The sequence below is a fragment of the Rhyacophila brunnea genome, unplaced genomic scaffold (genome assembly GCF_057557595.1).
Source record: "Rhyacophila brunnea isolate RB1 unplaced genomic scaffold, BYU_Rbru_1.0 scaffold_14, whole genome shotgun sequence".
Lineage (NCBI taxonomy): Eukaryota > Metazoa > Arthropoda > Insecta > Trichoptera > Rhyacophilidae > Rhyacophila > Rhyacophila brunnea.
This window is the reverse complement of record NW_028232796.1, coordinates 16,476,321-16,493,731: the sequence shown is the minus strand read 5'-3', so window position 1 is coordinate 16,493,731 and position 17,411 is coordinate 16,476,321. Positions and strand designations below refer to the sequence as shown.

Here is a 17,411-nt window from a genome sequence, read left to right as displayed (position 1 = left end):
GTTATAATTTATAATAAATTGTGACATATTATTTAATTTGTGATATATGGATGTTAGTATTGTTGCAAAAAAATACAATACCTACTATTAGTGATATTATATTTATATACATATTCATATCGTTATCATCATCATCATCAACTAGGATCAATCCACTGCTGGATGAAGGGTTCCGCAACCTGATTCTACTACTAGCGGTTAAACGAATTTGTGATAGTATACCTATTTCTATCATCCTTATCGACATCGACCTGAACCAATCCACTGTTGGATAAAGGCCTCCCTACCCTGATTCTACTCCTTTCTGTCATTTGAATTGATTCGGTTGTATAATTGATATATCGGTTGAGTGGATTTTGCGTTAAAATCAGACAAACGGATAGACAGATAGAGATTACAAGTTTATATCATGGGCCAAACATAAATATACGTCAGTAAATTTGTACCTTAATCTCGATTCAATTTACTCTGTGACCATATCGAGCTTATTGATTTAATAAGTGTTTGTCGTACTGTATATTTTTATCTTTTAACATTTTTGATGCGCCATTTTTTTTGATCTAGCCTTTCTATTTTAAATAATAATGTGTAAATTATCATTTTCGTTGTGTCATCTTAACTGACTTACAAATAAATAATTATTCATCATTCGCTTAACTCCAGATCATATCCAAAATGAAAACACTCATGAATCCATGAGGTAGGTATTGCAAAAAAAAAAAAAACAATGTGACTTTCAACAGATGGCACACCGATCAGGAATCAAACGTACTAACCATAAGTATTCTGCTCTGAGACATTCGCAGCAGAGAGGTTAAAATGGAATATAATACATCATAATATTTATCCTATGAAAATAAGTTTATTAGGTCGAGAGTTCTTATTTTGAATATTATTTATATTTTGTTTACTGGATTTTTCAAATGTCAAATGAATATGAAACAAAACACAACCGGATTGGTGAAAAACACATTGAAATCTACTAAAACGTGTGTGAAATTAAATATTTTTCGTAATAATTGACTAGTGATAATTAATATTAGATAAAATTTATTAAATAATGTCAAAGGATAGGTGTGCAGTAAAAGGGTGTGATAATTTACCAACCACGAGTAAGAAGAGTTAATAAAACATGAAACGGTGGTGAAATTCTGTCGATCCCAAAGACTAAGGTGGGCTGGACACGTTGAGAGAATGCCTGAGCACAGGACGCTAAAAATCATGACCAAGTGGATCCCACAGCGGAAACGGTCTAGGGGCAGACCAAAGAAGAGGTGGGCTGACTGTATCGAAAAGGACTGGAGAAAGATGGGGAGGGCTGGAGACTGGAGAGGAGCAGCCAGGGAAAGGAGCGTGTGGAGGACAATAATTGTAGAGGAGGCCAAATCCCGCCCCGGGATGTAGTGCCGAGAAAGAAGAAGAAGGTACCTACCTATTTATACATAAGGATAAAAATTCTCATGATTTTTGATAAATTTGATATTTTAAGGGGTACCTACTTTAAATAAACTAATGTGTTCCTCAAAAAATCGATTCTCTAGCGAGAATCATAATATAATACTCTTTAAGAGTAAATGACATTTTATCATTTTGAACCCTGAATATATAAAATAAAACTACATGAATTAATTTGTGTAAGTATTTAAATTAACATGGCGTTAATCGTCTATAATGAAAATGTACCTATTTATTTTTGCAATGTTTTCCGCTCATTTATCAGTGTACATAGTTTCAATATTACATTACAAATGGAATTATTCTAATTAAATGCTATCTCATTTAATATAAATTATATAAGCCTTCAGTAAAATTTCTTGTGATTAATTGAAAAATGTTAAACCTTACTTTGATTTAAGATTTTATTGAATTTGTCATATTACATTCTGTTTTCGATAATCTGATGATATTTTGTTGTAATATTATGTATTTATATTTTTATTGTATATGCTGTTCTGTGTATTTCAAAAAATAAAATGTCAAACATATAATATTTTTTTGTTTTTAATTCCCGCCTAAGTCCCAGTCCAAGATTCAAGCCACTTTTTAAAACAAAGACCTCCAGTTCAAGATTCGACCCATTTTTTAAAACGATGACCTCCAGTCCAAATTAGAAAGAGATATATAGAGAATGATTTTGAACCACTTCTACACATTGATGTGGCTTATCTATAGTATATAGTATATTAGTCTATGAGTGCCATCAAAGAACAAAGTAAATTTATTTTACCGTAAAATCTGGTCAAATGTATCCAAAGATATTGTCTTGACATATTATGTAATTGCATTTTGTAAATAAAATATTTTTATGATTTTATGAAATTTGTTTTCTTTACTAAACTTGAATAAGCTCAAAACTGCACGAGCCACATGCTTCTATAAAGTTTAAAGATATCAATAGTTTTATAACAATATTAAAACTATTGAGGAGAGAGAGTTTCGTAGATTTTATTTTTACCTTGGCCTTATTCATGCCGGATAATAGATTATAATATTATATTATTATTGGTAGACCATGACATTGTCATGACCACGTATACAGGGGGAACGCAGGAAAAACATAATATAGGGAATCTACTTCCAAATCTCATAAGATGATAACACTGATAACCCTGGAATGTCAAACTGATCTTTGAGCCGGTTACTGCGAAGTTATTGGCGATAATTAAATTCTCATTTCATTTCATTTCAAGACTCAAGAGTCAACTCAAGTCATAATCACCTATAAAACATGGCTACAAAAGCAGTGTGTGTGCTGAAGGGCGACGTTTCTGGAACCATCTATTTCGAACAAGAGGTAATTAATTATTAGTAACAATTTTTAAGAAGCAAATTGTGGCAATATCAGTATGAATAAGCGATAGTCAGCCTGTTGGCTTTTATTAAACAATTAAACATTAAATTGATAATCTTGAATGAACGGGTTTGGTAAGTTTATAATTTTACGTAAACAATATAGCACAATATATTATATCCGTTTGATTCGAATGGCAATAAAACATGTAAAGTTATGCCAGTTTCCCTAATCTAAGGACGTAGGTTATTATAATCTTAACGTAGAAATTCTCAATATTTATGATAGTAGTTAATGTAATTATGGAATGTCTGCCTGCATGATAATACATCAATAATTGTAAAATTATGTGTTAATTGCTTAGACATATTATTAGAGTGTGTTAGATGTGTGTCAGAACACACCTGAGTTATAAGTAGTCCATGTGAAGAAATATTTTGCGAGCATTATTATATATAACCATACCATTATATCATGGCGGCGGACATCTTAGCCGCGATCTGTGGATCTAAACATCCCAACGCTTTTTAACATATAATATGTATATATGTTAGCCGTCCCCCGTTTTCATCTTTTACATTACATATAGCGCTGTGAAATCGCAGCCATGATACGTTGGTTATAGAATAATGCAAGTTATTTTACTTGACAATATATTGCCATCTATACTGCATTTTAAGTGTATTATCTTATATGATGCTTATATGTTATCCATTGCCCAATCTGCACGACTAATGAACAAAGAAACATTCATAGTAAACGCAGGTTAAAAATATGTTCCCAAACCAAATACAGTGAATAAACAATACACAAAGTTATTTTTTTTATTAATCATTTTCAAAGTTAAATTGACAGTAAAGTGTTTGGCAATTATGCGGCAAATGCCCGCATGAGGTTTTATAATTTTTATTTGCGAAAACAGTTTATTCCATGTAGACAATTATATTAAATACCGTTTTCTGTCAACGCAGATGCTTTTCGATCCAATAATATTTTATTCAAACTTTAAAATTTTCACACATTTCGATGTATCATTATCACACACTAAGATTTTTGGTTGGGTTTGGTCTAAAAAGAAAGTTATAAAAACTCATGCGGGCATCTTCGGCACATTTACACAAGTGTTTTAGTTGGCATTGTTTGCAATAAATGTGTACTTGTTTGTTTCAGGCAAAAGATAAGCCTGTTGTGGTTACAGGAGATGTTGTCGGTTTAAAAAAGGTAAGCCTTAAGCCTTTTAATATCTTATTTTATTTCAGTATTATTTATATCAATTGAAATATATTTGAATTTTGATTTAAAGGTTAACGCCTTACACACTAGACTACGAGGGCGGTGAAACACCTTTACATACACTTTTGTGAATGTAAAGGTATTTCAACACTAGCATGTGGGTTTTCATTATTCGAAATGCGACAATTGTACTTATTTACAAAGCCATTTAAAGCTTATACTTCAGCTGGGGCACGGTCTAAAACGATCGTGACTACGCGACGCGAAGATTGTGCAAATGACGCGTGCAGAACAAAACATAATTTGTCATAAAAAGTCAACATGCGTCCATTTAATATTGTTTATTGTTCTATTACTAATAATAGTAATATATTCATTGACATGTTTTCTTTTTCAAGTAAATGGGTAACGTTTTTTAGTCATCTTTACACGATTTAAGAATTAATTCCCCCATCGCCATCACAAAACAAATTGACGTGTTCACATCTCGACTTTCGCTCTCCGATTGCCAGCCAGTCCTAAATTTCGTCGCACCTATAGTTGAAAATTATTTTCCGTTTCACTGATGTACCGTCTTAACCAAAAATGAGCTTCATCGCTGAAGATGATTTTTTCATGAAATAATGGGTCTGTTTCAAGTTGCTCTAAAGCCATCAGCAAAATTTCGATGCACCAAATGATCATTCGGTTTAAATTCTTGTGGTAACTGTATTTTAAACGCCTTCAAATGCAAACATTTTATCCACTATCAAGGTTTATTTAAAAAAATGTATGACTATTGTATTGAGATTAAGGCTTGTCAAGTGGAAATTGATTTACACTTATCATTCAAGTTTTAAATGACAATAATATCAATAAACTTTGTCTTTTATATTGAAACCTATTTTGATATTAATAATGTTACATGAAACGGAAGCTACTTACATATTTATTTTGTTGTATTACAGATATTTATAATTCGCCTATATTAATTTATTGTTTAACCGCAAAAATACTAGTTGTATGTAGTTGGCATAATAATTATGCTCTATTTTAGGTGGTACGTGGTACTTTACCTCTTATGAATATTGTGTAATTTAAATAAATAGTTATCTTTTATTTTAACAATGTATTTATTTCAATACTTAATGTTACCTGTGAATCATAATATTCCATAATTTAAACATCTAAAAAGTTTACCGCTGGCTCTTTGACCTATTTGAATGAATTATCGTCTTTAATTTACATACGGGTAACTGCCATTTATAAAACTGAATTGAATCACGTTTATCGTTTTCAAATCAATTTTATCGTTTAAGTTAATACATCCAAGTGCCAATTATCCTGTATAAATTATTACAAGAACTTAATATTTTAAATGCCGTATAAAATACTCTAATGATCTGCAACATTTTTCTGTCACTCAATTTTTGCCTATTTCTCGTATAACCAGAGACATGTTGCAAAATTTATTAAATAGATCGAGGTAAGTTTTGTGTCATGGAGGTTTTAAATGTTTTGCTGCTGCACAAATCAATTTTATCGTTTAAGTTAATACATCCAAGTGCCAATTATCCTGTATAAATTATTACAAGAACTTAATATTTTAAATGCCGTATAAAATACTCTAATGATCTGCAACATTTTTCTGTCACTCAATTTTTGCCTATTTCTCGTATAACCAGAGACATGAAATTCAGTCCACAGGTGGTTATGCGGCAGTGTTGCCATCTTTTTCTATGCTGAGTATAGTACAAAGGCGTAAAAAATGTAGTATTTCTATAAAATATATAGTACAGGAACATTTTTCGTCTTAAATCCTTTAGAATTATAGTATTTTGGTATATTTGGCGTAAAAGTATAGTATTTTACATTTTTCGCAGAATTAAAATTATAGTATTGTACAATAATTATAGTACGGCTGGCATCACTGTTATGCGGTGACAAAGTATTCTATTAAAACTGGAGGGTGGTCTTGTACTCCAGATATGGTGTCTCCCAACAATAATCTTTAAAAAAAACTAACCTTTTAGTGTTAGTGATGTCATCAATCAGAAACCTTCACTAGTAGATTCCTCATGGACGGTTTCGCAACAGAAATGTAAAAAAAACGGGTCGTTGATTTACTTTTCAAGATAATGGAACTTGAACATTGCGTTTTGTGCACATCGCAGAGTGTTGGCAGAGTTTCCGGCGGAAAGTCTGGGGCAGAGTCCCACTACTATACTATAACCTCATAAACAGCATATTCAAGTGAACCCTGCCTTGAAACATATTTTTTGTAAATTTAATTGGTTTCCAATATTATTTGCCAGTTACGTCAAAATACCGACTAAATATACATGTGAGAGACACGATGCATCAAATTTTATGATAAAATTAGCCAAAATATTCACAGGTCATCAAAATTATCCAAAGGTTAACAAGATTTTATTTCAAGTAATTTTGTTGTCTTACATAGTAACACTGTTCTTGGAAATTAAATTTACTTACCAACACAACAATTTAACATTATTTAATAAAGTGAATATTATGCATTGTCTCTCAACAGGGAAACCATGGATTCCACGTCCATGAATTTGGAGATAACACAAACGGATGCACGTCCGCAGGACCGCATTTCAATCCCGCCAAGAAGAATCACGGAGGACCCGATGCGGCCGTCCGCCACGCCGGAGACTTGGGCAACATCATGGCCAATACCGATGGGGGCACCACACCGGTTAACATTAAGGACTCGCAAATCTCTCTACAGGTATACGTCAATCGAGATGGCAATAAATATATTTTATCTAATAATACAAAATAATGTTTTGGAGCAGATATGTTGCCATTAAATTAAGCTGACTAACTTAAGTGACCATTTAGTGGCAGGTTTGAGAAACGCGTGTGGTATCTATCATTCTATCAAAACAGTCAAGCATCTTGTACACAGAATTCAAGTAAATATAATGTATTCATAAGCAAAGTAAAATGAACCTAAATTTCAATTGTAAAACTGGTATTTTAATTAAAATTAAATACAACACTACTGGTCCAATTTCCTCACATGACACACCTGATTATTCTGATTTCATTCAAATCTCACAATAGTTCAATATCCAATATCACCAATGGCAGCTTAATTTTGCACCTACGGAGAACAAACGACTGTTGCACCCGATTTTTTAGATGGTTGTCGGGGATACAGATCAACACTAGTAAGAATTGTATTGAATTATGCTAATCACTTGATTTCTCTTCATCATGGTTACAACAGCAATAAAAGCAATTTCATAGTATAGATTTTGCCATTAAATATCATGGTATCCTTGAGACACTCATAATTTTGTTTCCTTGATAACATTGTTACCATGGCAATAAACTGAAGTAGTCTATAAAAATAGGATCACTTTATTTAATACCCTGTATATTGTCATAATGAAGTATCGGGGATGAGCTGTTTTTTGTTTTTCCAAAAACTTTAGTTTTAAATTGATTGTAGTACTGTCTGTAATAATACTTAATGCTGTGAAATTTTGATAATAGGGAGATTTAAGTATCATCGGACGCACCCTGGTAGTGCACGCAGACCCTGATGACCTCGGTTTGGGCGGACACGAATTGAGTCTGACCACCGGAAATGCCGGAGCTCGCATCGCTTGCGGAGTCATCGGTATCCGCCAGTAGGCGAGACGTGGCGTCCCATCCCCGACAAAATCGCCTTTGAGCATCCCTTCAAGTGATACCTCACTGACTTTTCTAAACAAAATCATCCAAATATTTTGAAGTGTAAAAGACTAAATCGGTATCTGTCTCCAAATATATAAAATTAGCAATTCTCTTGAGAATCAGTTGGGTGTCTCAAGAGTTTACAAACAGAAAGAAATGTAAATTTTAATATATATAAATATTGGCTGCCTTAGATTCAGTACAAGTCTTATCATTACAATAATAACTGGAGGTTATCCGAAATGCTATATTTCTATACTATTAGATGTATGATATCTTATGGTAGAATCGAATCATCCTAATTAAGATTCTGTTTATAGTAAAACCTCCGTCTTAGTAAAATATTGTGTGTTTACACTGTGTCATTCTTATGATTGGATATGGGCTTATAACGTATGTGGATTTAAAATTGGGAAACTATGTAATATTTAAAATATATTATGTATTGGGTCTTGAAATGTTAATAAAGTACAATATTTTACGAGAAAAATTGGTTTTTTGTTAAAGTTATTACATTCCATGTCATTTATAAAGTGCAACATGATTTGGAAGCAACGCTGGCGCTCAGGGAAAAATATTAAAGGGTCCATTATTTGCGACCCGGGTTTCAATTTTCGGTATATAAAAGTATATATTTAAGTTTTATATTATTATTCGGTTTAAAGTAGTATACTACTTAATCAATAAGAATTCATAATCAAGGAAAGTTGATAGTATTAATAATGTATTTTTAATAATACATACTCTTGCTTTTTTGTTCACAAAATCTCATATTATACAAAATTCAATGAATTTAACATTTTAGACCATATTAACACTAAGAGGAAGTGAACATAATCAACGGGGACAGTGTTGTGTAAATGATTTTTGTTTCTTGCCAACCTGGAAAAATACATTTCTCCACATTCACTTCTTTATTTCTCAGGTCTTTAGACTTATGTCAGATTCAGGCGTTCTGGCGCTAACATTATGTGAGTGTTGCCAGTGTTTTAATTCTCCGAATCGCTGTGATTCTTCCAAAACATGTTGCACTTTAGGTTAGATATCCATGTATCGAAAACAAGAAAAATTGTTTTTCTGTTACCACTGTGCCAAACTTCTCCCAAGATAGTTTACAGGTAGTTATCAAATAGATATTCTGCTAAAATAATCTCATGGTCAGTATGACAGGGGCAGTTTTTTGGATCGCTCCCACCAGGGGATAACATTCTTAGCGTTTTAGGTACAAAACCACAGAGTTGTAACAGAGCAGTTTGTTAGAACAAAATGCCAACAGTCCACATATTTCCCTCTAAGACATGACGGCAACCTGGCCAGTTATCATTATCTGGCAGTGGAAACAAATGTGCACCGTCATGCTTCATACTAATGTATTGTGGTTGCCATCAGGTGATCCTGTCTCCCGTCAGACAACAGCGGATATAACTACAGCAGTCATCCATCCATCGAGGGTTAGGTTCTGGTTTTTATTTTCCCATGCCCACATCTACCAGGAACTACCACAAATACAATGATATACTGAAGGGCAGTTTCGAGAGGTGGAGGTAGGCTGTTAAGATTTGACATCAATAGTACACACTAAACTGTCAAGTCATTGTCACCACCTACCTGTAGGTAGGTGCCTTCGCACAATAAATTGATTAGTAATAAGCCGACATGTAAACCTGATCTCTAACTATACGGCTTAGTAAAACGCCTAAAAACGCTTCCTTGTCGAATCACATATAAATTGTTTATCTGTTCACAGGTTTTTACGCTACCCGTTCGGTATGTAAACGTATCGAACGGGGCATCGATTGCTACGAGCAGGGTAATGCAGTGTGAAAGAATGATGGATGTAAAATTGCCTTGTTCTGTACAATAAAAAAACCTGTGACGATGTTATTATAAAATGTTAGATATAAATGTATTATGTAACTGTATATTAGTATAAAAGGGGAAGAATGATTGTTAAATATAAAGAGACGAATGCAGTAGCGAGAGATTATTATAAGAGTGTAACATATTTAATATATTTTGTAATAGTATGAAAGAAGAAGAATAACTGTTAACATAAAGAAGAAGAACGCGGTAGCGAGTGATTAGTATTAAAAGTGTATATAATTAATTAATATGTCATGTGGAACACACTAATCGAATAGTATTTCGATCCGTAAACTCATTAATAGCAAACTAATAATTATAGAATCAATTATCCGCGAGTGGCAACACTTAAAATTATAACGCAGCAACACCTACCAACGCGTTGGTATGGGTGTGCCTCTGTGCGTGTATACGAAAATGTTACCGGCTAAAAAGTATCCGGCGCACAGATTAACTCAGAAAATAACGCCTTAAAGTCTCTAGAATTCAACTTTTCGGAAATATTATTTCATTATTGTGTTCCTAATTAGGGTATTTATCGTCTGTAATATAAAGCATGAGGAAATTCGCATATTTAAGAAAGAGTAAATTCTTGATAGCAACAGACGGGAGCTTCGCCGATTTCTAATAAAATAAATTAAAATCACGACCTTTATGCAGCTGTGCGGTGTAAAGACAGCGGCTAAAAATAAGGCAATGCGGGGGAAATATCGCCGATCGATATACTCTTCGACATTGAATTGCGAATTACCTCTATGAAGAAGTAGTATTTTGCTATTTTTCGGAAATAGTAAAATATTATTTCGTATTACTATATAAGACGTAGTTTTAAGATTAAACTGTTATTATTATAAATGTAATATTGTAAAAGGTAAAGGCAACAGACAGGTTTTACGTCGTAAAATCACAAATGTTTATGTGAAGGTCGATGGATAATGATTACAGGGCCTATTATTATGTCAATAGGTACCTAGTAAGTAGTTGTAAATGCATGTAATTTAAACGCTAATCAAATCGTGTGTTTACTCCTGGCATAAGACTAAAACCGCGAGTTTATGCCGGAGATAGCTATTTAAATGCTCTAAATAAATTCATATAAAATCCATAGAATTAGATAGACGATATTTTATAACGTCAATATATCCATCCACGTGCACAGAATATATTATCTCTTGATACTTGGTCCTTCTGACAAACCAGTAAATTCTTATTAAATAAACAAGAGGTAACATGTAGTACGAATTAACGGACATAGTAGAATCTTTGGTCACCCCTTCTCAAACTCTTTGGACCAATTAGAATAAGGGAGGCTGCTATAAAAGAGGGCGCATCCGAGAGATTTTTATCAGTCTACCGGATCCTCCCTCGGGAACAAGTCTCATCTCTACTAGCAGCCTCTCTTCAAACACTCTGGACCAGTTTCACCAGTTCTCGCCGCGCATCTCTTCGCTTCTTGAACGCCGAAGTACTCCCCGGGGAGAGTTTCACATCCCGTTTACCTACGGGTGGGAAACATCTCTCGCGTTCGCAGTCATCGGTCGTCACGTATTCCTGTCTGCCGCCTTCACCTACATTTGGCCTGTAAAATTATTTACTAGACGCTACATACAAGGAAATAAAACCAAGTCATTACCGACTTTTTCAAAAGGAAACATCGTTATTATTAATAACCCCTCCACCGACTGAGCTAGGAAAATACATCAACGAAGTGCGCAGTGGCGTATCGTTGAGGGGGTGTTGTTATCATACTTATTTGTTTCAATGGAACTAAGAATAAAATCTGCGGATGGTGTTGGTTAGTTTTTAAAAATCAATTAAACCTCGCTTAACCAAACCATAATAGTTTAGGTATGCTATAGGCAATCTGACAAAAATAGTGCACACTTTTTGAGTCATTATTATTTGTTTTCGTTGAATTAAGAATACATGTACAGTGGAACCCCGATCTACCGTTCTCGCATAAATCATTTTCCCACACGGATCGTTCATTTTTTAAAGTCCCGCCAAACACCCATAAGAACGATGTTAAATAATCCCGCATTAACCATTCCCCGATTTATCGTTTTCCTCAATCTATCGTCTAAATATTATCCCGATTGACCGTTTTTCTTGAATATTTTTTATTTCGTTTTTGTAGAATTGCTTATGATACATACAGACCTTTCAGTCGCGTCGCTTTGTTTGCACAGCTCGGTCGGCGCTCAGGCTTGTCTCGAATTTTTATAAGTCGCAACTAAAATGCCCGCCATGAAGAAAAACTAGAACTTTAGCTGAGAAACTGAAAATAATTCAAGATGTCAAAAAAAATCAAAGAGAAAAAGAGATTTTTTAAAAAATAAAAAATTATATCCACACTCATTGTTTTTTTAAGGTCCTTTGAAAATCGTAGAATTGGGGTTTCACTGTGTGTAATATAGATGGTGTTGGTTAGTTTTTTTAAATTCACTTAGCCCTCCTATACCAAACTATAATCGATAAAAAATATTCATCCATCTATAAAATACTTTAAATTAATTATGTATGGTTTAGTGGCAGATTAGTATTTTATAGATAAACAAATATTTTTTGACTATTATCTACTATGACTTGGATTATTAATTTTGGAATTTTTAGATTTTTTGAATTTAGAACTTGGAATTTAAAAAACCAACAGACACTATCTACACATTGTAGTCTTAGTTCAATGAAAACATAAACGTTTGACCGACAAAGTTTAGTGTGCACTATTTATGTCAAATCTAAACAGCCTACCTCCACCCTTTGCCACTTCTAAAGGGTAATGCATTATTCAAGTCATTTGTTCCGTATCGCTTTGTTTACAATATCTTCAATATATGATGAACAAATAATTAACACATTTACCATTTCCACTTTTATTTTTAACCAGTAAAAACCAGTTTTGTTCATTAGGACATATTCAACTGATCATGAAAATACCCTCCCCCCTTCTCAATCATTTACGAGTATTAACTAAATCAACATTTACAATGGTTTTTATTTAAAAATTTAAATATATTTGATAAAGTTAATAAAAGTAACTAAATAACTATGATTACAAATTCATACCAATTTGTATGATTAAAATACATTATTGAATCATTTGTCTTAAGCTTTCCACCGAGAATTGACAGTTAACAACAAAGGTACCATAACTACATACATATTTTTTATTGGACGGCTGCACAATTGAAATATCGGCAGAAAAAATTTATAATTATTACAAACAGTAGAAATAAATTATATTATACACCAGGGTTGGCGAACCTTTTTACTTACGCGTGCCAAGATTCGCCATCCCTGTTATAGACAAACTAGTCTTGATAATGGTGTGATAACCAAAATTGCTATCGATCGATCGAAAATCAATCTGTAGTATTTAAATATGATACTGTTTGTAAAATGAAATTCCACTTAATGAATGCCAACTCAATTAATAATTTGTAATTATAATTATATATAATTCTATTGGATAATATAATACTGGTAATTTATAATAACGATTACAGTCAAATAAATAAATCCTTTGGGCATTTAGGATTAAAATGATAAGCAATGTTCATAAATAAATGTATTACAGGACCAAAAGATAATATTAAGTTAAAAAATGATTTAACTTATAAATCTTAATCATACACAGCGTGTATAATACAAATTTCGATTGGCAAATTTTGTCAATAATTAAAAATAATTTTTCAACAGTTTATACAGAAATCGTTCACAATTCTAATTTTAAACTGGACAAAAACACAAACTCCACATGTGATTTGAAATTCTTATTATTTAACAGAATAATTAAAAAAAATATTATTATGCGATATGTAATTTTAATTTTCATGCTCTTTCTTTGGATATCCTAAAAATATTTAAGCTGGATACATTTTATAAATGAGTTGACGAGTCACAAAACTCGTTCTGGACAATTTTTCTAGTTAAGAAAAAATCACAGTTCATACTTACAAGGTCAATATTAGTGTATAATTCTATTTTATCATCTTATTTAGTAACAAAACGATGATGATAAATTCCTCATTTCTCAAGGAAATGTCATGTACTTAATTAATAAAAAGGGGGGATAATGTTGGATACATCGGGTTTTGAAAAATATCCAGAGTCAGTTTTGCGACTCGACGACTCAAATGTATTGTGTATTTTAAAAATTTCCATCCAATTAGTTAATGTTGAATTAACAAGGTTCTTGCCTCACCTGTTATTACTTGAAACTATTATATCCGGAGTGGTAAAGTAAGTAGTATGTTATAAACTCTTTACCAAAAAGATTGAGCACCGTCTCACCACTTTACACTTTACCTACCGCACAATATTTAACAAACTAGGTAGGTATGCCAAATACCAGCAATCTTTGATAAAAATCAGTAAAATTCGATTGCTAAAGTAAAAGAATATATTGAAAATACATCAAATAGAACAGCATTCCAATATTTTATCATTTTGGAGTTGAAGAAGTCTGTTGAATGAATTTTGTGATTTAAATTAAATAATTTTAAAATGTTTTACCACTGTAAAATAAGTATTATTATCACTAATCCACCTGTGCATGCCGGTTCAGTTATTATTTTGATAAAATAAAACAAAACTCGAGATGTTTCAAAACACTTCACTATTCATCGAAGAAAAGACATTGAGTGTTTATGACCCAGTTTTGATGCCACTTGAAATTATATACGATTTACCTCAAAATTCAATCAATCTGCCAAACGAGCTAAACAGCAATGCAGTGAAAGTGAAGTTTAAAATTGAATTAAAATTTATTTTGTAATGCAAAATTGTATTTGTCTGAAGACTTCACTGTGGCGTATGGGGTTCGTAACCGTTAGCGACTACGACTTCGGCGAGTGCGGTAAGTAAAGTGTTAAATTAATTTTGAAAATTATTATTGAGCTTCAAAATAGTTCATCATAAATAATTCTGTGAAGATGGTTACTCCATTTTCATAATTATATTAATGAATTGAAAGATTAACTGATATTAGTAGGTGTAATGAATTGGTGGAAAACAATACATGGAATGCAAAATTATAAGATTGGGCCAATAAGCACCGACATCATATTGAAATCATAAACACAAAAATTATTTCTTTGAACAAAAGAATAACATTCCGGATGCTTCAGGGTACTAAATTACATTATGTGCAAAAGCATAATGTATTAAAAAAATTACAGAACAACCTATACATTGAAGTTTATTATAGATACATTGAATAAATCTCATTTTTCATAATAAATAATTTTAGTATCCTAAATACAGTAAAATCCCGATTTTACATTTATGTAGGAACTACACGCAAATGTGAAAAAATGTAAATTCCGGGCACGTAAATTTGATGTTCCACTGTAGTTATCACGATAGCATACATAATTTATGCCAATAAGCAGATTAAAATAAATAAGCAACAGTGCAATCTTTGAAGCTATGCAATTTGGAAGCATATTGAATGAATTGGCTTTCTGTAATAGAGATTAAGCAGCATTGCATGTGGATTGTGGTGTGATGGGTGACCACTCGCTCATTAGTTGCTTTTATCTCTGGAGAAAGGTAACAACTCCTGTCATAAAAAGTGTGCCACCCATATATTGGAATAGTTGTAGAGCGTCAGGAAAATTTAGATGTTTCGTCAGTGTGTGTATAATTCAAAGCCAAACACTTAATTGGTTAACAAACTTGTAAAAAAAGTATGGATTAACTCCCCAGGCCTATATGCTCCTTTTTTTTCGACCATGTCCAATCCTAATAGAATCATATTGGCCTCAAAAAAGTCGAGGTTTGTATAAACAGATTTTTGTTTTTACGAGAAATGGATGTCAGCCACTTGCTCAACTTATTAGGTCCATACTCTGACTCATACACAAATTGAACAACAATATGTGTACTTGCCGGACCCAGGATTCGAACCTGGGACCCACGAAAAATGCAAACTTTTATGTTTTTCATAGAGAGTATTATCGAATTAGAAAGTATTTAGAGTTGAGCTGTCATGTGAGCAATGGTTAGTACTACTAATACTAAATCTTAGATAGTTACTTATTGTAATCATAATATAAAAATATCAAAGTTTTAAAACATATTCTTACACAATAATTGAAATAAACAATACCTATCAGGATTTGAAATTTATTAAATTACTGTTAGGGGCAAAAAAATATGTGAATGTATTAATATTGTTTATTCATTTTGACAATATGAATAAAAAAAGTAGCTTAATACAGTAAACTCCCGATTACCCGCGTGCGGATTATCCAGTTTGCGGATGATCCGTGCACGATACGGTGTATACAACGACATAATAGCTCTTAGGAAAATTCAAACTGATATTAGGAAATCTTTAAAAGATACCTGGAAACAAGCCAAAATCACAGATTTTCTTAATAAATAATGAGTATTAAACATGTTAAAATAATTGTCTGCTTTAGAAATGTATAATTTATATAGGTATTTTAAAAAGAAAAAACCATAGTTCGGATTATCGGTGTTTTTTGTTTATCCGTGCTGCCTCTCCCCACCATTAGCCCGGATAATCGGAAGTCTACTGTATTCGTATACCTGAATATAATAATTTATTTTGGTTCTGTATAAAATTGCTTTGGCCCTTAACCCTAAACAGTATTTTAAACTTCTAGTGTCGATATTACTATTCAATCAGATAATTCATCTTCTTTTCAAAAAGATTCAGCATTTTTGTCATAATCCATAACAAACGGAATATACTAATGTTAAACTTACGTTTATAAAATGAATAAAGTGTTTTAATATCTATTGGGATTATATTGAATCGGCTGGTACCGCTGTGGGTTTGGTTTACTTTTCCCCCTCCAAAGCATTGCTAATAAAATATACAACCCGCCCACGATCTTGCTGCAAAAATCGAGAATTCCAAGGAAGACTGGTGTGGAATTATGAATGAAAAAGGAAGCCTCTCGGATAAATTTCAATGTGAAATCACCTGTTAGTCTTACAACGTGAAACAACCCAGTCACCAATGTTGTCACTAACACCAAAAGAAACCTCAAAACATTTTTTAAATCCTCTTTACCAATACCTAATAAGAATAGCTTCACGCCTAGTATAAATGAGTCATATATTTTCTGAAATTCCATTTCATTCGCATGGCTTTCATTATTAAGCTGTTGATTTTGTTTGTCATAAGTGATATTTGGTAACGAACGTAAGTGTTCAAGTACATATGATATTTCTTTATTCCTGATATCTATCGATTTAATTTGAAACCAGTGACAACCGAAAGGCAGGTCTGATAGTTGCACCCATAAGCTGGGCGCTGCGGGCGCACCGCTGACGCTAGGGTCCGTATACGATGTGAAACCATTTGGGAAGATCTTGTTGTAAATCATTCCTGCCGATGCCAAGTCGTCGGCGATCTCCTGTTCGTCCGGTGCCAGCCAAACGACGTCCCGGTATTCACCCAGCGAATTTACAAAGCGTCGTTCAGTATAATGGCCTGCAAAAGCTCGTTTCCTTAGTGAGCGGTCAATTGAATAACACGCATTGGAGTACTCCATGGTAGAGACAATCAAACCTATATAAAGTACAAAAATATTTGGATAATGTTTATAATAATGAACAAATACCTATAACAACTAGGTATATAAATATTCTATATTCTGTGTAAAGTAAATTTAGTAGCACTTACTCGTAGCTTTACCTCAAAAGCACTAGCGTCTTCAATATATTAGATATTCTCAATTCAAATTAAAAAATACATGTCAATATTTATTTAAAAGAAAAATAGGTATGAAGTCCTAACTATGCTCATAGATAATAATTTATGACTGATCTTGACCTTGACACGTCAAATTGGCCT

General features: G+C 32.6%; 2 protein-coding genes across 3 annotated transcripts; one reads left to right on the top strand and one right to left on the bottom strand.

Moving 5' to 3' along the window:
* The first annotated feature begins 2,612 nt into the window (after positions 1-2,612).
* On the top strand, positions 2,613-8,204 carry Sod1 (Superoxide dismutase 1). Its single transcript, XM_085941986.1, has 4 exons — positions 2,613-2,794; positions 3,962-4,012; positions 6,555-6,758; positions 7,532-8,204. Exons 1-4 carry the CDS (start codon positions 2,729-2,731, stop codon positions 7,670-7,672), a joined length of 462 nt encoding a protein of 153 aa, XP_085798112.1. The 5' UTR covers positions 2,613-2,728; the 3' UTR covers positions 7,673-8,204.
* A 7,999-nt stretch (positions 8,205-16,203) lies between these two features.
* LOC147075662 (uncharacterized) lies at positions 16,204-17,361 on the bottom strand. 2 transcript variants are annotated; one of them, XM_085941771.1, is made up of 2 exons: positions 17,241-17,361; positions 16,204-17,126 (listed from the first exon to the last, which is right to left on the bottom strand). In XM_085941771.1, the coding sequence occupies exon 2, from the start codon at positions 17,107-17,109 to the stop codon at positions 16,339-16,341; it is 771 nt and encodes a 256-aa protein (XP_085797897.1). In that variant the 5' UTR covers positions 17,110-17,126; positions 17,241-17,361; the 3' UTR covers positions 16,204-16,338. The 2 variants fall into 2 exon arrangements, with proteins under 2 accessions (XP_085797897.1, XP_085797898.1); XM_085941772.1 differs by having other exon boundaries at positions 17,253-17,360.
* Positions 17,362-17,411: the final 50 nt, after the last annotated feature.